The 21,005-nt window shown below is 35.8% G+C and overlaps 3 protein-coding genes across 3 annotated transcripts; 1 reads left to right on the forward strand and 2 right to left on the reverse strand.

Annotated features, from left to right (window-relative positions):
- Positions 1 to 8,893: 8,893 nt before the first annotated feature.
- LOC110920390 (zinc finger BED domain-containing protein RICESLEEPER 2-like) lies at positions 8,894 to 10,177 on the reverse strand. The gene has a single exon (XM_022164603.1). It carries the CDS (start codon positions 10,175 to 10,177, stop codon positions 8,894 to 8,896), a length of 1,284 nt encoding a protein of 427 aa, XP_022020295.1.
- On the reverse strand, positions 9,971 to 11,177 carry LOC118488047. The gene is made up of 2 exons (XM_035985097.1): positions 10,984 to 11,177; positions 9,971 to 10,546 (listed from the first exon to the last, which is right to left on the reverse strand). The coding sequence occupies exon 2, from the start codon at positions 10,543 to 10,545 to the stop codon at positions 10,186 to 10,188; it is 360 nt and encodes a 119-aa protein (XP_035840990.1). The 5' UTR covers position 10,546; positions 10,984 to 11,177; the 3' UTR covers positions 9,971 to 10,185.
- A 5,049-nt stretch (positions 11,178 to 16,226) lies between these two features.
- LOC110915462 lies at positions 16,227 to 18,624 on the forward strand. Its single transcript, XM_022160166.2, has one exon. The coding sequence runs from the start codon at positions 16,419 to 16,421 to the stop codon at positions 18,429 to 18,431; it is 2,013 nt and encodes a 670-aa protein (XP_022015858.1). The 5' UTR covers positions 16,227 to 16,418; the 3' UTR covers positions 18,432 to 18,624.
- The last annotated feature ends 2,381 nt before the right edge of the window (positions 18,625 to 21,005 follow it).

The raw sequence follows: 21,005 nt of genomic DNA on the forward strand, positions 1-21,005 counted from the left end.
ACCGGGTTCATCCTCTAATTTTGCGACACATGGCGCTGACCTGATGCCTACTCATCACGTTGCTCACTCGCGCCCCACTCACTTGAGCCTGTTGTGGTAACTTCACCAATAGCGGCGGTAAGGCTGGCAAATCGTGTCTTAACAGGTTTAACAGGTTTCTGACGGCGCGTACAACATAAGTTTCAAACATGATTACGACTTGTTTAACTACTTTCTACCTCATGTTTATAAAACAGTTTTATGTACAAAGATTAATAAATGATAGATCCTAACATTGTAATTTTAATTATTTTAAAAATTAAAAAAGTCAAAGGGTGTATTTTTCAGTCAAACAAGTCTAATCGTGTCTTAACAGGTACCCAATTGCCAGCCCTTAGCGCCCCAAAACACTCACTCGCCCAGGCTACCACACGCACTCACGCCTGCTCGCTCACACCACCGATAGTTTGACACCGTTGTGGAGTTCACGAGCCACCGTGCCAGCAGTGGCGGATCTAGGAATATTTTCCACCGGGTTCTTTTTGTTAGATTCATACTAATTTTTTTCCAAATCATATAAGGTTTCCACTAATTTTTTTCATTTTTTCAAACCAAGGGGTTCCCGGGAACCCCCAAAACTCCCTTGGATCCGCCCTTGCGTGCCAGCCACGTGGCTAGCGCCTGGTACTCACGGCACCATAACACAGTCTAATTAAACATAAAAAAAAGCTAAACACACAAATTTTCTGAACAAAAATAAGCACGAAATAATCAACTAAACATAACTGGACTAAACTTAGAAAAGAAATAACATACGACTAAACAAAATTAAACAAAATAATTAAAAAAAAACAACTGATATGGACTGTATTGTCGTGCCCCTTACGTATACATGTATATGTTTTCAAAGGAAATAAAATGGCCGATAAGCATGGACTTGGGTCTAATTGGCAGATACTTACATGGAAATGGGCCAGTAAAGTATCAACTGTGAAAAGATCTTGGGCCTACAGGCCTGGCCCTGGTGCTTACGCGGCATCCGCCCCTAAGGAATTAAATAGTAATGAAGCCCATTTAAGTGTATGGTTGCTTCTTTAAAGGTATCCCTTGGCCCAAATAATTAGGACTGGTAAAATTTCTATAATTTTATGAACAAAGGATTAAATTACATATTAAAAATTCGAAACTCAAACCGATTAAATTCGAATTGAGTTTCTTGATTATCGAATCAGGTTGGCATTCAAACAAAATTCTAAATCCGGTTTTCCAATCAAATTCAAATTTGTGGCTTGCGTTTGTAGCGAGAGTACGGATTTTTTTAAACAAAGGAGTGACACTAGAGGTAAACTTACATTTTACCATTTGACAAATATGTACGCCGTTATTCATCAACTTGCATATCACTCTAGCATAGACTCATCGAGTGAATATATCTGTCAAAAAAAAGTATCTCGGGATAATCTTCAGAACTTTTGCGAAGGTATTACTTAATTATGTTGCAATTATATTACTGCTAGGTAATATTTAATTGTCGTTAAAATTATTATTATCGTTATTAGGTATTATTTATATATTATAAATTAACAACATTTTGTGACATCACAAGTTATACTTGTACATGGTGTTGTTGTACATTGGCTTTTGGTTGTTGTATATTTGCTTGGTATTTAAAGTTGTGTTGTTTTTGTTTGTGCTTCATCTCCCCCCCCCCCCGCCCCCACCTACACCCAACCGGCCACCGTCTCCACTACCTTCGGTTGGTTGTTGGTCAACCGATTGTCGGTTGGTTGTCGTTGTTTTCTCTAGCTAAGGTTTATCTCGCTGAGGTAACAATTTGCATTTTAATCATGCGAACCCTTTGGGGTTTTCAGGTTTGGTATTTGTCGTTTCCTATAAATTTTTGGCTATATAATTGTACTTTTTGGTGTTTCGTTTACGGTTTAGTTACCATCGGAGTTGTCGGCATTTTGACCAATTATGCAATTGTTCTTCTTATGTTTTTGTCGTCATTGTTTACGGTTGGGTTTGCGGTTGCGTCGTAAACCCTTTGTACTTTTGTTATGGAGTGTTGGATTTTGGTAAACTATGAACTTATTTCTATAACTATTTTGGGGTTGTGATATGGTTATTTTTTGGGGGATTAAAGTTTATGTCCCGTCGATGACGATGAGACTCGGCCCATCTAAGATGTTAGAGTTTTGGTTTTGTAATTTATGTCTTCGATGTCGTTGGTGTTGTCACAATGTTAAGTCTCAATGAAGATGAACATTTGTTCATCTAAGAGTTTCAGTAATGCATATGTTGTTTGTTTGTGGTCTGTTAGTTGGTGAAAGTGATATTGTATGAACATTGGGTCTCGATGAAGATAACTCTTTGCTCATCTAAGAGTTATTGCAATGCATGTCTATAGTGGCTATGATGGTGCTCGTCATTTGGGTTGGTAACCTTTGTTGCGGCCATGTCGGGCTTCTGAGCGTTTAACTTTCAGCTTTCCATACTTAATTGCAACTGTTAATACATGCGTTGTAATTGCAGGCTGTATTTGATTCCTGCCATCAAAATTGTTTTGTTATGCAGCTTTGATTCGTCACATATTTTAGTTGAAATCCTTAATAACGGGGTCGTGATGGTCTGCATTCTGCGCCTACGTTTTTGCGTTTTGGTGTTGTACATTATGCCTAAAGGATTTGTTGTGCTTATTGTTGAATATTGGTTTGGTTTTTAAAGTTGGTGTTATACGTGTTGGTTATGTTGTTGGTGAAAATATGATTGTTTGTGGTGTTGTAATTTGTTTACCTTATCTAAGGTTTGATCTACTATGCGATTGTGACACGTGTATATAGGTGATGGTGTTTTACATCTGGGTTTAGAAATCAGAGAAGGCTTAAAACAAGTAACCAATTGAACCCAGATTTCCGAGCCTCCAAAGTCAAATTTGCTACTTGGTGATGCACGTTTATGTTACGGTCAAATAATATGCCCCCTTTTTGGTTGTTGTGGTTTGTTATTTATATTCAGGTTTACGACCTCAATGGTGATAATGAGTCAGTTGTCATTATGGACATTGCCACCAATGCGGCTTCAAAAACGCGAACGATTATACTGATGTCTACGAGCCTTTCGTTGCGACTCGATTATCAGTTTGCATTGTCTTTTAATTCATACTATTTAATTGACATAAATTCTAATTCATATAAAAAAAATTTAGGTTTAGAATGTCTAAGTCGAATGAATATGTGTCGTTTTTGAACGACTGAGCATTACTTTGGAGGATGTTGTTAACTCTAACTGTCACGTAATGGAAAAACTAAACGAGTTAATAGAAAGAGTTACTATCATTCGTAAAAAGCAGGCAGAATTGCAAGTTGCAATTGACACGCTTAATGCACGTTATGAAAAGCCTAATAATGTTGAAAAAATAGAATAGGTTTAGATGTATTACGATTTTTGTAACACCACGCCCGTGCGAGGAGTGATATGTCACATATACAATAGGCAGATCACAAACATAATTCCAATAAAACTTCAATCATTACAAATTTTACAATGAATTTTAAAATACAATACAAAACTATATAAACTTTATAAAAATCTTGTGAGTCTTTTATTCCCTCAAGCTCTGTTTCCAAGTGTCTCCAACCTGTAACCTAACGTAAATAAAAAACCTATGCATACTTGAGTAAAACGATTACATTTACTCAGTGGGACAACAAGATAACAAAATACAATTCCTAACGATATCTATATAATACAATACATATTATTTAGTAGCACATTATGTAGTTCACATTTAATTGTTCACATATCACATTCAGTGGTCACCTTTCGGTCATATCAGCAGTTTCAGTGGTCACCTTTTGGTGATATCAATAGATTCAGTTGCCACCTTACGGTGTATCAACAATACGTTAAATATATGTATATACAATCAATACAATATACCATAGCAATAACAATGTCAAATAATATTGAATTTGGAAGTCTCGACTACGAAGTAGTAAAGAGCCCAAATCCGTACATATAATGTTGTTCAGTAGTCTGTACCTATTTCCATCCCTGTCTCTTTTCAGTGCGATACATATATCAAAGATAATACCAAACTCTCTTAATGCCTTTGCAAGATCCGTACCGCTGCATGGATCCCACAATTGGTGACATAAAACTTCGTTATTCTTGCATGAATGTCCACCGGAATAGGTTTTTGGTGGGATCCCATAATGTCTATTTTTAACTAATATAGTATAATAATAATATTAGATATTAATTAATATAGTAGATTAATCTCTAATATTATTAACTATTGATATATCTAATAATATATAGATATAAATAATTGTTATGCATTATTTAATTTATCTTTGCGTCAATTTCTTAAACTTTATTTTTTAAAGATTACATGAATTTTGTCTTTATTTTCTTTTTTTATTACAATATTTAAATTATAAATTGATAAACAATTAAATAAGTATTTAAATTAAATTGATAAATTATTAAATGAGTATTTAAATTAAATTTTATATAATCCTTAAATTACATTTTAATTGATGATCAATAATAATTAAGTTATTTCTAATTATTCTAGATGATATTTATATAGCATCTTTAGTTTACATTTGATCAGTGGGATAAACTGGACACATTTGATTTGCTTTAGTTACTAACAATAACAAATATATAAATATGAAGTAATAATTACTGAAATCCATTGTGCGATTCAGTGGGAATTCTATTTCGATCGATGTCGGTTTGGTTCATTACAGTAATGACACTCCGTATAACAACCGAAAGAAAAAAAACTAAAGAAATAAAGTCGTTAAACTTCAGAGTATAAAAATTTTGTGGCCATTTTAAAAAATGTTTAAACTTTAATATTCTTATCACAAAAACACAAAAGAAAAGAAAACATTATATTAAAGTGAAAACCGTCAATGAAATCTATGCTCAAACTGATGTTTAACATTTAGTAGTACTAGCATATTATTCATGTTAGTGTTCCATTTCAAATTATTTATAATTCAAGTTGTTTAAATTGTAAGGTTTAACTTATGTATTTAATGATAACTAGGGTAAAGACCCGCTCGCGTTGCGGCGCGGGTACATCGTAAATATTGAATGGATTAGTCCAAACGTTATATGATGCATTAACCATATGAAAACACGTATTTCGACGTATCCAGTTGAGCTCAGTGTAACCTGTATAAGCATTGTGATTGGATCAAACGTAAAGTAAATGGAATTCATATCGAACAATCATAACGTATTATATGTGACCCAACTCATACACAGAAAACGTAACAGGTATGAAGGAAAATATGCACATGTAATCGAAAGGGATTAACTAGAGCTTTCGAAAAAAAAGGGAGAAAAAAAAACCATAATTTGACTCCACTCGGTTCGAAACAAACTTTACGAAACATACATAAAATAAACACGAAAACATATTATATTTGAACTAAATCATTTCCCAAAAAAGTTTACCTCAAAACGTAGAACAACTGGAATTTATACCAAAACGTACGTAAAAATATGCACGTAAAAATGGTTTCTTTAAACGAAAACGTATTATATTTGACCTGACTCGTCTATAAAAAAGTTTACGTCGGAATATAGAACAAATCATATTTATACATACCGGTACATAAAATATGCACACAAAAATTAGTTTTTAAGTAAAGGAAGAATAGGGGTAAACCGAAAGAAAATATTAGTAAAAAATTTAATAGGTTAAAAACGTTCGTAAAACCGTGCCAAGTAGTACCAATGCCACAACAACATCGACTCTCAACATCGTAAAAAAAAATAGATAAAATGGTAAAAATTACACAGAACGAAAAGTAGACTAAAATCGTTGAACCATGCACACCCGTTACAGTGTCTTAATGCGAAGAAATTAAGCAGAAACGTAAAATGTAGAAAATAATAACTTAGTTTATCTACGACCCGCCCGTTGCGACGAACTTTACAAAAGGGGAAAAATGGACGCGTTGCGACCGGTCTGTCAAATATGAAAAAAATAGAGCAAAAACGTTGAACCTCACATGCACGCTACGACATGTTAACTCGCAAAATTTAGAACGAAACGTAAAACGAAAAACTTGCAAAAGATAAAGAGTATGGGGGACCAAAGTTGTAAATAACAAAGTGTTGTGTTAACTCGCAAAATTTAGAACGAAACATAAAACGAAAAACTTGCAAAAGATAAAAAGTATGGGGGACCAAAGTTGTAAATAACAAAGTGTTGTGTTAAATTATAAAAGATGGAAAACTTAGAGTTAAAAGTAAAAAAAAAGGGGGGGGGTTAAAATGTAAAAGATAAAACTTTTAGGTTGAAAGTGGAAAATTAAGTTTTTTTTTTTTGGAAAACTCCCCAAACACAAGTTACAAGTGCTAATGCATCAAAAACTTACTAATTTATATATGGAATAATTAGCAATAATTATCCGTTATATATTGGCCTCTTAATATGTGTAAATTTATTTCAAAATTATTATATTTTTCTTTAAATTACAAAGAAAAAACTTTGACATTTTCTTAATTATGGGTGGTTTAATTTTAGCAATTTTTGTATGATATTTATCATCTTTTAACTTACGTAAAATATTTTATTTATTCAATCCATGTAATACATGGGTTTATAACCTAGTGTGTGTATATATATATATAATTGGGTTCAATGAGCCAGTTCCAACGCCATTGGACGAGGTCAATCGGAGTTCATTGACCCGATTTTCTAAGTTTCCTATGTTAAGATCGTTTTGTATTTGATGCTATCTCTTTTTTAAACAGATAATGTTTTTGTTTAGAATATAAATAATACTTGTGTTCGTAAGACATAAAGATACCAGCTACGTGTATAAAACTAGTTAGCTATTCTGGCAAAGGATATAATATTGTATTATTTTAATTTTCGATATTCATGTTCCTCTTATGGTCTCCCGAATTCAACCACTATCACTCCTTGCCTCATTGGGAATTTGAATTATTGTAGATTCTTATGTTTTTAATGGTTAGTGCTTAATATACATAAAGGATGTTAAAGTGATTTCGATACCTTGGTTTTTATGAATAAAAGCTTAGTGGTTAAAGAAACACCAAACTAATCTAGTGATTAGCTTGTGGTTTGTTTCTCGACAAATAAAGGTTAATCTTCTTTTGTCTCGTCCAAACAGTTACGAAGATCCTGCAAAACAATCAACACACTAAGCTTGTTACAAGGTGAATAGGGGGGTTCTCCTTGTAACCACCCTCCGACGTGAGAATACATATATGTTTTTAGGATAATAATGTGTGTATAGCGTAAGAGAGCAAGAGAGCGATCTTAAACCTGAAGGTGAACTTCTCTATTTATAACTGATGTGGTTCGTGAAGGAGATGGGCTGATAGGCTTTGGGCCCCAAGTCGACAACAAAGAATATCCATTCTTTCCCCTCTGCCACGACCGTTAGGATTCTAAGTGAGGGGGAAGCTGGCGCACGCTAAATGGATCCACGTGTCATGACGACTGTCTTTGTTGTCTGGTCTGTCATCACCAGCTAAATGGAGATCATGGAGCAGTGGTCGGCACACACTGATTGGTGCCACGTGTACGTTCTTGTGTACCTTTTTGTCTCCTGTACGATTGTCACTCGTGCAGTATGATCGGATACAGTCTGTTGAACGCTCATTGGCCCAGTTCAGCCACTTGTACCTTTTGTACTTGTCCGAGGTTTACCTGCGCTTCTTACCTCCGCGCGACCCCGGGAATGTCCCGTTCAGTCGACGCAAGGTCAGGGAAGGAAGGGCTTTTATCCAAGGAGTTAAGTGTCAAATCTGATCTTGTGTTGGTCCTGACCTTACGCGCGGCTTGGATTACACTTGGTTAGCCGACGCGAGGTCGGGAAAGTTATCAAATCAGTTTGGTATGGGTATGGTCCCGCGCGTGACCTGAGGCTGACTCGAATAGTCGGCGCAGGATTTAGTACCATACCCCATTCAGTGGTGGTTTACAAGGTCGCGAGTTGAAAGTCCGTTGGTGGCTCAAGATGTCTTTCTTTAATAGCAAAGCTTAGCTTATAAAAAAAGTATATAACTCTCAACTAGGGGTGTTCATGAGCCGATCCGATTGAGGGTCTGCTCATGATCGGATTGAATTACAACCGATCCGATCCGAGCGGATCAAATTTGTAAAACTGAGCGCAAAAGTGATGCTCATGCTCGGATTGAATTTGAATCGATCGGCTCGGTTTCGCTCGTTTTTTATCAAATCCAAAAAAAAATCGAGCGGATCGTTTTCGCTCGGTTTCGCTCGATTGAATAATAAGACTTCGTTAAAAAAAAACAAATTCTAACTTAAAGTGCGAATATAAAAGCAACACAAAATAAAGTGCGAATACAAATTGTCATTTAGTTCAAAAGCAAAACTTCTTCTTTAAGCTTGTTCATCTTCATCCACAAAATTCAACTTCAAATCAACATATAACCTATAAACACAAGCATTAAACAAAACCATAAAGTTCTACACATTACAAAACAACTTTTAGGTTTTGTTAATTATAAAAATACCTTTCATTTATTATCAGACCCATCTGGAGTCAACACATCAATTTTCAATTTTTCTTCATCTCTTGCAGCTTGCTACACATTAAAAAAACAAAATACAAATGTTAATGCATAAACTACAAAAGTATAAGTAGATTATAAATGTAATAAAAGCTTACTTTCAATGTTTTTAATGTTGTTTTTGAGCTAGCCTTTAACCAATCACTTCCACAAACCAGAAGTTCCACCATATCCTTTGAAATAGAGCTTCGGTAGTCATCCAATATACGCCCCCAGCACTAAAGGCTGATTCGGAAGCCACGATAGTGATCGGGATGCTAAAAATGTCTTTCGCCATTTAACTCAAAACCGGAAACTTGCTACAATGTTGACTCCACTACTTCAACACATCAAACTTTGGATCCATACATTTTAGGTTTTGCTCATCCAAATACTCATCAAGTTCAGATTTTCTTTCAATCGACATGGTTCTTGAATTGAGGCAAGCATAAAAATCATTCGTGTGCGAACTTGATTCATTATAAGATGTTTTTGAGCTATTCATGGCAGCCTCAGATGTCTTATATGCATTACAATACTTGTCAAAAACTGATTTTAACTTACTTTTCACATCTTCAACCATGATCTTACATTCATCCTCTAAATACAATCTCTCAAAAGTCCACTCAACTGAGAACATCTTAAAACGGGGATCTAAAATTGATGCAATAGACATAAGGATCCCAATTTCCCCCCAATATTTCTCAAATTTCACATACATCGGTTTACTCATGCTCTTCAAGAAAGTATCATCGGAAAAAAATGCATTACATATCTCTTTCTTCACTTCATAAATTTCAATAAGAAACAAGTTTGAAGTTGGATACGATGTACCGGAAAACAAATTAGTAGCTTTTAAAAACACTACAAGTAGATTGCAAACTCTTTCGGCACGATTCCATTCATCAACTGTGGGGGACCACACAAAGTTGGAATCTCTCAACGCATAACCTAGAAAAGCTTGTTTATAGTGAATAGCCGATTCAAGCATACGGTGCGTTAAGTTCCACCTAGTTTTTACATCGGTACATAAAGACCGATTAGTGGATATGCCAAGTGTTATTGCTATTTCACCAAAATTCAATAAACGACCTGAAGACTTCCTCAAATATTTGACACCTTCTCTAATTTTTACAAGACTTGATTCGATAGTTCCTAAACCATCTTGCACTACCAAGTTTAAGATGTGAGCACAACATCTTATATGAAAAAACAAACCATCAAAGTGTAACTTCCCCTTTCTCTTAAAATTACTCATCAAAATGTTGGCTGCCCTATCATTGTTCGATGCATTGTCTAAAGTGATGGTACCTATTTTGTCTTGGATACCCCATTTTATAAGACACTCTAAGATACCATCGGAAATAACCTCACCGCTATGGGGTGGTGCAAGCTCATTGAAATCTATAATGCATTTTTGCAATTTCCAATCACAATCAACAAAGTGAGCCGTTAAACACATGTAACCAATCGTTTGGTTAGATGTCCAACAGACACTAGTGAGGGATACCATCTCAGCCTTTTTCAAAGTTTTCTTTATCCTCTCTTTTTCTACATCTATAACTTTTATGCAATCTCGAGTGATTGTAGACCTACTAACTTTTTCATATAGAGGACTCATAGTCTTCGTTAGGTAATTATGCAATCTCGAGTGATTGTAGACCTACTAACGTTTTTAAATAATCCACATTCTTGAAGGTGTCGCCTCATACTTGTTATGCTCTTCGAGTTACCGCGTACATATGTATGCTTGCAATCGATGCATTGTTTTTTTGGCACCATTTTCCCTTTGTACAAACCCTGAAATCTACAAAATGTATATGCACATCGGAAGAATTTTTTTCTCTTTTTTGAACAACCACCTCCGGTCGCTGTATCAGCTACATCGGTATCACCCGATTCATCAATTATTGGATTCGGGTCGTCCTCTCCATCAGTCAGATCAACATGAGCAGCCGGATTCTCGTTTGATTCTTTGTAAGAAGACATCCTACAAAAAAAAAAAAAAAAAACAGAAACAAACAGAAACAATCTGGTTAACAGAAACAAACAATCTGGTTAACAGAAACAAACAGAAACAGCAGCGACGATTATAACTACTATAACATACATACCAAATAGAAACAACGGCAATTATAACTACTATAACAGAAACAAACAGAAACAGCGGCGATTATAACTACTATAACAGAAACAAACAGAAACAGTGGCGATTATAACTACTATAACAAACAGTACCAAATGATTATAACTACTATAATAAACATACCAAACGATTATAACTACTATAACATACATACCAAACAGAAACATAACATACAGAAGCAGATTAAAAAAAAACAGCAGATTAAAAAAACAGAAGTTTAAAAAAATGATTTAACATACGACTGAAACAAGTTTAAAAAAACAGAAGCAGATTAGACTCACTTGTTGCAGATTGAAGACCGTCCGAAGAACAGGAGTGGCGATATGTTGTAGACGATGTGTCGGAGACTAGAGACAACGGCGATATGTGTGTCGGAGATTAGAGAGTCGGAGACTGTGACTGTGGAGACCGGTGAGTGATTGTAGGAGACTCGGAGTCGGAGATTAGAGAGCGGCGATTTGAATATACGACTGATTAGGGAATAGGGAATACTCTTTTAGGAATAGATTTAGGGTTAGATTTATATATTAAATATTAAGTTGGGTTGAATACTTGAATGTTATTTGGGCTTTTAGTTTTTTTTTGGGCTATTATATTTTTTTGGGTTTTTAATCTATAAAATCTATAATATAAATATATATATTAATTATTAATAAAAATAATTCGAGCGAAACCGAGCGATCGACGAGCGAGCGGAGCTATGCTCATGCTCGGATTGAATTTGAATCGAACCGATCCGATCGGCTCATTTACAGACTGAGCGGGAATCGAACGAGCATTTTTCGAGCGATCGTTGAGCAGTTTGGACAACCCTACTCTCAACCCCCTAATCTTCTTCATCGAACCATACATTTCCTTAGGACTCAACTCCGTCGCCATAGCATCACTTGAAACAACCTTGTGTGGAATGACACACACATTGTAAAGTGTCGGAAGGTCAAGGACATTAGTACCCAGGGGCTACTAATAATCATCCAACAATCCATTCGAGACCCTTCACTATTTCTATCACCCTTATCATCTTTATTTTATTTGACGTTGAAACAACCAAAATTAAAGTAGGACTATTCCATGTGTTTTCTTTAAATCAAGACCCTTTACCATCTTTATTATCCTTTTCATTCTTTAACCTAGAACCACAATAAATATAATAGTTATAAAACCTATATTATATTGGCCCAATTTAGATAAAAGGGAAACACATAATTGCTCTTGACGTCGACCAATCACACGTAAAAAAAAACTCAATAATTAGCATGAGGAGGGTGACCAGAGCCAATTTGTCAACAACTAAGGGGATAACTTGACCTTGAACTGGTAGGAATCAACAAAGAAAGGATGCACTTTGCAGGATGTTGGTTTGTAGCTTTTTTATGATTTTATCTGTTTTTATTTTTAACATGTAAATATATATTGGTAATTTTACTAAAAAAATAGTCTTTTTATGTTAGTTGGTTAGAAAAACGGAAAAGACGACCCATAAAGGAGTACCAAGTTTCGTAATTCTGGTTTAGGTTCGCCAACGCATGTTACAAGGGCTGCGTTGTGGAGACCCGCATCTAGGGAGACAACACGCGCATGTGCGACTTAATGCGGTTTGGCATGTGACCAGTTTAATAAAAAAAAAAATTTTTATTTATTTGAGATATATTAATGACATGTACATAATGTGATGAGAAAAATGCCCGGATAGTCCCTGCGGTTTCGTATTTTTTCACCTATAGTCCCCAACTTTATAAAATTACCTGAATAGTCCCCAACTTTTCATTTTTTGTTCCCGGATAGTCCCTGGGTCTAACTTCAGTTTGTTTTCTCTGTTAAGTGGGTGTGAAATGACAAAAATACTCTTTCCTTTAAAAGGCCAAACCACAGGGACTATCCGGGCATCTTCTTCATTTTTGGAGAAAAACTCTACCACCACCACACTTCAACTTCAACCTTCACCCACCATCACCCTCCTCCACCCTCCACCATCACCTTCTTCTCTGCAATTTTCTTTGAAGAAACCCTAAACCCTAGTTGTAAAATTACAAATTAAAATTATTATAAACCACTTGACATTGGAAAAGCTGGAGTGATATAACAGTTTTATAATCGATTGTTTTCTCTTAATTTTACGAATAAAGCACGTCAATTAAATTTAGAAGTTAGAAGATGAACAGTGATGATGAAGAAGAAGAGCTTTATGCTTACAAATTAAATGTAATGAAATTGAAATCGGATGAATACAAACCGCTCTTCGACGACTGAAAATGTGGTTATTATTTTATTTCTTTGAGAAATGAAAAGTGGGTTCTGTAAAATTGCAAAGAGTATGTTGTATTCAGACGGCAGATTATATGCAGAGTAAATGGTTGTATCTGTATGGCATTAGGCATATATATGAATTATGTGTTTGTTGTGTTACACAAAATGGCCCCTTTTGTGACTTGGGTGTGAGAGAGACAGAGGAGGTGATGAGGGGGGTGTGAGGTGACTTGGGTGTTTTAGGGTTTCTTCAAATAAAATTGTAGAGAAGAAGGTGATGGTGGAGGGTGGAGGAGGGTGATGGTGGGTGGAGGTTGAAGATGAAGTGTGGTGGTGGTGGGGTTTTTCTCTAAAAAGGAAGAAGATGTCCGGATAGTCCCTGTGGTTTGGCCTTTAAAGGAAAGGGTATTTTTGTCATTTCACACCCACTTAACAGAGAAAACAAACTGAAGTTAGACCCAGGGACTATCCGGGAACAAAAAATGAAAAGTTGGGGACTATTCAGATAATTTTAGAAAATTGGGGACTATAGGTGAAAAAATGCGAAACCATAAGGACTATCCAGACATTTTTCTCTAATGTGATAAAATAACAAAAGTATATAATGATTTTATTTAATTCATTGATGCTATTTTTTTAGAAAGAGAAGGTTTATATAAAAGTTACTTTAAAAAAAGTCTATTTTTAGAAAGAGAAGGTTTAATATAAAAGTTACTTTAAAAAAAGTCTATATAAAGTTTGTTTGTTTTATTTTATTTTAAACGCATAGTGTAATAAATTACATATACTGAATTTTTTCCAGACCAATATATATTAAAATTTTCTGTTTAAAAACTAATGTTTAAAATTTACGGTTTTCATTTAAATAATACGATTATAAAAAAACAAGAGTTTTTATAAACCAATTTGTTTATAAAATTAAATCTAGAAAATAATAATGTGCAGATGTAAGAACCGGTAAGTAAAAGTATTATAGGGTCGGACATAAAATGATTTTTTTTTTAAACATCTGTGAAAATTCATATGATGGCTGACTAAGTGTGTTTATGAGTAACCTTCTCTTTCTAAACAAAATTGAACATACAGAGGTCTGTCATTTTTAGGTTGGCCGCTTGTAATCGGTTTAACCTATGTTTCTGTATATAATGATTCTTTGTCAAGTCTTTTGTTTCAAAAGATCCATTGTAAAACAAGAAATTTGTTTTTTTTTTTTTTTTTTGAAAGGCAAACTTTATAAACCACACAACAAAACAACAGGAAAGATCTCCAAGAAGGAGACCCCCAAATCCACAAACTTACATTACATCAAAATTGAATTTTTTCCAATCCTCCCAACCCACCAGCCTTTTTTATACCTACTAGAAAACCAAAGAAAACTCAAGGCTTTAACATCGGCGACTATATCTACCACGCTTCGATCCACCTCCCGAAAAATCTTCTCATTCCTAGCCTTCCAAATCCTCCAACAAGTTATCACCATAACACCATGGAAAGCCGCCTTCTTCATCGCTGACCATCTAGATCCTTCGTATTCCTGCATAATGTCTTTGACTGAGAAAAAGAAAAACTGAGGAAGCTTAACCCAACGAGCTATGACGTTTCACACACCGGTAGCCACAATACAACCTGTGAATAAGTGATCTACCGTTTCCTCCTGGTCAACGCAAAAAATACACATAGGACTCCTATATGTCGTCTTTGTAACGCCACTTTAGTCGGGATTCTATCCATTAACAATCTCCACATAAAGATGTTGCATTTGCCCGGAATCCACTTACACCATACGTACTTTGAATCAACCTGAATAAGACTCTCGCTAGCTCCCACACGTACTTTGTTAGTCAGGAGGACTTTAGCTCCCAAATTCGAACATTCTATGTTAGATTCTATATCGAGAAATGTTAAATCTTGTGCACGTGAAAGATATGTGTTCTGTGTGTACAAGACGTATGTGTAACATCATGAACTTGGCTTAACATAACATAATTGAACGTATTGATGCTTGCTTTACAAAAACACACTTCAAATTGTTATAACATACTAGAACTCCTTTTGATTCATCAAAACTTGATTAAGCTACCTAAATTTCATTATGTTCAACTAGAGAAAAAGGAAAACATAAGAGCCAAAGGCCGTCGACTGAGTTTACCTAGTTTTGAAGCATTTAATTCCAATAATCTTTTCAGGGATCTTTGATCCTGAAAACTAGGGTTTTTTAAACATAATTGAACATACAGACATACAAACTCGTTATTAAAATGTTAAAATGAATAATCAACATGTTCTGTGAATGTGCAAATATATTGAAATAAAACTACCATTATTAAATATAAGATGTAAATTGTGTGATACACTATCAATTAGCAGCATAGTTTTAATGTAACGTAAACTCTTCAACTCTTTTGATTTACTCGATTTCTACCTTTGTGATTAGACTTGTGCTGATTTATTATTTATTTATATTCTTTTTAAAGGTTCCAAGCTCAATAAATCATCCTGACCTGAAAATTCTATCGTTTGATTGTGAAAAATCTGACCATCGAAAAAATAGACCTCATTGAAAAAAAATTTCTGAATCCACCACTGCTAATGTACATAACTTGACTTTGCTTGTAAGAGTCGAGGCAAGCGATAGCGTCACAATGAAGCTAGAGAGATGAAGGCCAAGAAAGAAGCACGAAAATGTCACCTTCAAGCTCAACCAAATAAAAATGAGGATTATCTTTCTCCATCTACTAATATCCGATTGAGTAAACTGCCATTTTGGTCCCTGTGGTTTGGTTACTTTTGTCATTTTAGTCCAAAACTCAAATTTTTTGCATCTGGGTCCCTGTGGTTTCAGTTTTATTGCCATTTTGGTCCAAAAATGAAATCAGGTCGTATTTGTCTTATAAAATCCTACTATTTTGTCATTTTCCGCAGGGGCAAAATGATCATTTCTTTTTTATAAATAAATATCATATTTTTATAAGACAAATATGACCTGATTTGCCCCTTAAAAAATGAAAAAATTGCAGGATTTTATAAGACAAATATGATCTGATTTCATTTTTAGACCAAAATGGCAATAAAACTGAAACCACCAGGACCCAGATGCAAAAAGTTTGAGTTTTGGACTAAAGTGACAAAAGTGACCAAACTACATGAATCAAAATGCAGTTCACTCTATCCGATTTTACAAAAGAATCTAGTGACACATTCACATTTTTTTATTTATTTAAAAAAGAGTTTAACATAATAATATAACACTTTACAAAACATTGTCTTTACAATTTTTGTTTAGTTTTACTACTTTTGACTTGGTTAAACCCATGTCAAGCTGTCATCCCTCATCACCAACTCCATTGTTATTCCTCCAAGATCTCTCTCTCTCTCTCTCTCTCATCAATCAACACCAAACCCTAAAAACCAATCTCCGTCACCGGAATCTCAACACCCACCTCCCGTTGGCCCACTCCGGTGACCAACCATGACCGATATAGTCAAACAGATCCTCGCAAAACCGATCCAGTTAGCCGACCAAGTCATCAAATCCGCCGACGAAGCCTGCATCAACAAACAAGACTGCTCCGAACTCAAATCCAAAACCGAAAAGCTCGCCGGCCTCCTCCGCCAAGCCGCACGTGCCAGCAACGACCTCTACGAACGACCCACCAAACGCATCATAGAAGACACCGAGCAAGTCCTCGAGAAAGCCCTCTCCTTGGTCCTCAAATGCCGCAACAACGGTCTCGTCAAGCGCGTCTTCACCATCATCCCTGCAGCCGCCTTCAGAAAAATGTCCTCACAGCTTGAAAACTCCATTGGTGATGTCTCATGGCTGTTACGTGTCTCAGCTCCGAACAATTCCACCGATGAGTACCTCGGTCTGCCCCCGATCGCTGCCAACGAGCCGATTTTGTGCTTAATTTGGGAACAGATTGCAATTTTGTACACAGGGACGTTGGATGATCGATCCGATGCTGCTGCATCGCTTGTTTCATTGGCACGTGACAACGATCGATACGGGAAGTTGATAATTGAAGAGGGTGGGGTGAATCCGTTGCTGAAGTTGGCGAAAGAGGGGAAGCTGGAGGGGCAGGAGAATGCTGCGTTGGCGATCGGGTTGCTCGGGAGGGATCCGGAGAGTGTGGAGCATATGATTCACGCGGGTGTGTGTTCGGTTTTTGTTAAGATATTGAAAGAAGGGCCGATGAAGGTGCAGGCGGTTGTGGCGTGGGCTGTGGCGGAGCTGGTGTCGCATTATCCGAAATGCCAGGATCTGTTCGCGCAGCATAACATTGTGAGGTTGCTTGTTGGGCATCTCGCGTTTGAGACGGTCGAGGAGCATAGTAAGTACGCTATTACTAGTAATAAGCCCACTTCGATTCATGCTGTCGTGTTAGCTAGTAACAATAATAGTAATAGTAATAATGTTGGGAGCAATTCAAATGGGCCTAGTAACAGTCAAACTAATAAGGGGCCGGTAAACAACGATGAGGACGAGGATAAGAATCGAGTTGCCCATCCTACGGGGTCCAACCCTCAACAGCCGTTTAGGATGCATAGTGTTGTAACAAGTACAATGGCTATGAAAAACCAAACGAGACCTCCTTCTGGTAACGGGTTGGGTCCAAACGCGAATCAGAAACCTGAAAATGTTGCTGTCAAGAAGCAAAACCATCATCATTACACGAGTGTTTCGTTGTCCGCCAACAGTTTACATAAAGGGAGAGAGTTGGAAGACCCTGCGACGAAGGCTTACATGAAAGCGATGGCTGCACGTGCTCTGTGGCATTTGGCGATAGGGAATTCAGCCATTTGTCGAAGCATTACTGAGTCAAGAGCGTTACTTTGTTTTGCGGTTTTGTTAGAGAAAGGCCCGGAAGAGGTCCAGTTTAATTCGGCTATGGCGCTTATGGAGATCACGAGTGTAGCCGAGCAAGATTCCGAGCTTAGAAGATCGGCTTTTAAACCAAACTCGCCTGCGTGCAAAGCTGTGATCGAACAGTTACTAAAAGTTATAGAAAAAGCAGACTCGAAACTCCTGCTCCCATGTGTTAAAGCCATTGGGAACCTGGCTAGAACGTTTCGTGCAACCGAGTCTCAAATGATCCAACCGTTGGTTCAACTTCTCGATGAACGCGAGGCGGAGATCACCAGAGCAGCCACCATAGCGTTGTCCAAGTTCGCGTGCTCGGAAAACTATCTCCACCTTGATCATTCAAAAGCCATTATCAATGCTGGTGGTGCGAAACATTTGGTTCAGTTGGTTTACTTTGGGGAACACATGGTTCAAACCCCTGCTTTAGTGCTGCTATGCTACATTGCTCTACATGTGCCGGATAGCGAAGATCTTGCACAGGCCGAGGTACTTACGGTTCTTGAATGGGCATCGAAACAGTCTCCTTTGATCCAAGACGAACAGGTGGAATCGCTTTTACAAAACTCGAAAAGTCGGTTGGAACTTTATCAATCGCGAGGGTCAAGGGGGTTTCATTAGATTATTATATCAAAATAATTGTTATATGTGAAATACATTCAAATTGTTTGTTTCAATTTTGGGTTTTTAAATTAATTTATTTTCTATACATGTATGTTTGATGATGTTCTTGTGTAGTGTACATGTGATCGATCTATTGTCACCTGAAGCTATCAGGGAAAGAAATACTAAAATTGCCATTTGTTTTCGACTTTTCATTCTTGTATGACATTCTTTTGAGCTTTCTTTGATGTAATAACTGTATTAAATTGTACAATGTATTCTTTTTTTTTTTTTTTTTTTGAACGGCAAATTTGGATCACTGGAGTATCATCGTGCCACCAGCAGAACCACCCGATCATATCCATCTCCACTAGGCAATATAATGCCAATACACCAATTCAGGAGGAAACCCAATAAATCTGGGAAAAACCCCCATTTGTGGGAATCGAACCCATAACCTAAAGGTCATAAGCCTTATCCCACCACCAAGATACCACTAGGCTATAATGCCATGGGTAATTTGTGTACAATGTATTCTACTTGACACATTGTAATTTGTTGTCTCAAATGTATCAAAGAGAGAAATTTTACCATTTTATGTAGCGGATGTATGAAGAAAGAGGGTTGCCTTGGTTTGCTATCTGCGGATTTTACTGGGTATGTTTGTAATGTTAATTGTTAGGTTGTTGGTAAGATGTTACACTCGCTGGCAAAATTAACTCGATACACATAATTAGGGGGGTAGGGGTGGTCATCACTCACTCACAACTTCCAATCAAGTTCCGTCATGTCATCGAACATTATTCCATTACTAGGGATGAATTTTAGTGGAAATGTCCATCACTCACCACACGCTATAAAATCATTCAAAAAAACAAAACAAAACAAAACTAAATTCAAATCAAGTTCTTCACGCGTTATGAAATCAACCGGCGGTGGTGTTATTTTCCCGATCACGCGTACCGGCAATCCATCACGTGATAAACTTCTTCCACCCCAGGTCCCCTTGCAATAGGTGTCAAGTTTAGTAGATATATGTAGTTTTAATACATATACGTTGATGTTACATTTCACTTGATTGATTGATGTTCAAGTTTTATTTCACTATGACCAAACAACTTTTAAAATTATTGTTGTCACTAGTTTTACAATTTTGATTATCTATGAATCTCAAGTGGCTTCATTTATTAATTTCCATGTCCAATTGTTTATAGCATTTGAATTCATATCCCAAGTACTCACCTTTTTGCACCAACACATGTTGGTACTTAAGTACTTGACCCACACAAGTAGATTTGCCAAAAGTTGTACCTACTGCATTGAAGGTTGTACAATATTATTGAAAAGTCAAAACAAAAATTTCTTGTGGGTGATCACCAAAAAGATTCTGGATTATCTGGAAGAGAATTTCTTTAAAGAAACTACCAACTAAAAGAAAATAAAATTATTAATATTTAAACAAAATGTTGTGTAGCAATTTAAAACAGATTCCTCTTGATCTACATTTCTTGTTTTCCTTGCACATGGCATTAATGATTCAAATTGTCCTTGTTTTCTGTATATTATTTTTTATAATTATAATATAATTCTTTTAATTTATTTTGATTGGCCTCTATGGTTCTATTATTATCTCATCTCTTGCTACACTATGAAATAATCCATTCATTTTTTTGATAACTTGAATTATGGACACCAATCATTTGGACAAAATGGGTGGCTGAATTGATGAAAATGAAAAGCATAATTATTATGTGGTAGAAATGATCATTACTTAGAATAGTCATATTTGATATGAAAAGAGGACTAAGAATTAGGTGAAAAAAGAAATGGATCCACCATTTTAATCCAAATGTCAACCCAACATGCTAAATAAATAATGATATATGATTAGTATGTCTAAAAGACTTTTTTATGAATAAAATTTGTTTATGTATTACTAAATCAAAAGAAAGATAAGTAGCGAAAATGATTAAGCATTATGTGAGACATTAATTTGAATATGTGATTACAAAAGAAAACTCATCAATAGTAGTCAAATTTCGTAAGATTTTCAAAGTCAGAGATATAAAAATTGGTTTATTTTACAGATTACCAAGTTACAAATATGATGCCGTTAAAAAACACTTTAAAAGAACATAAAGGGTTAGAGATGATGCTAACGTGTCGTCAATCAAACCCACAATATTTAGCCTTTGGTTAATGGTTCCTTGAGCGAGAGGAAGTGATTCGAAGAAGTGGGCTTAGGAACATGGATAAATGTTAAGCAAATGCAACTTAGCTCAAAGAACATGCTTGGTTTATGAAAAAAATAAATAAAAAAAAATGGATCCTTGGACAAATTATGGTTGTTGATATAATTGATTGAAATGATGTTTAGCAACCCAATAATGCGTAACACCTGACCTCTAATAAAAATTTAATTGAGATGATAGGATTGAAATGATGTTTAGCAACCCAATAATACGTAACACCAGACCTCGAATAAAAATTTAATTGAGATGATAGGATTTTCATTTAGTGATTCTAATTAGGATGAACCCTCACTTAAGCGGTGTTAAGCCCCTCTTTGGTCATGTTTCAACAACTAAGAAT

The sequence above is a fragment of the Helianthus annuus genome, chromosome 16, assembly GCF_002127325.2.
Source record: "Helianthus annuus cultivar XRQ/B chromosome 16, HanXRQr2.0-SUNRISE, whole genome shotgun sequence".
NCBI lineage: Eukaryota > Viridiplantae > Streptophyta > Magnoliopsida > Asterales > Asteraceae > Helianthus > Helianthus annuus.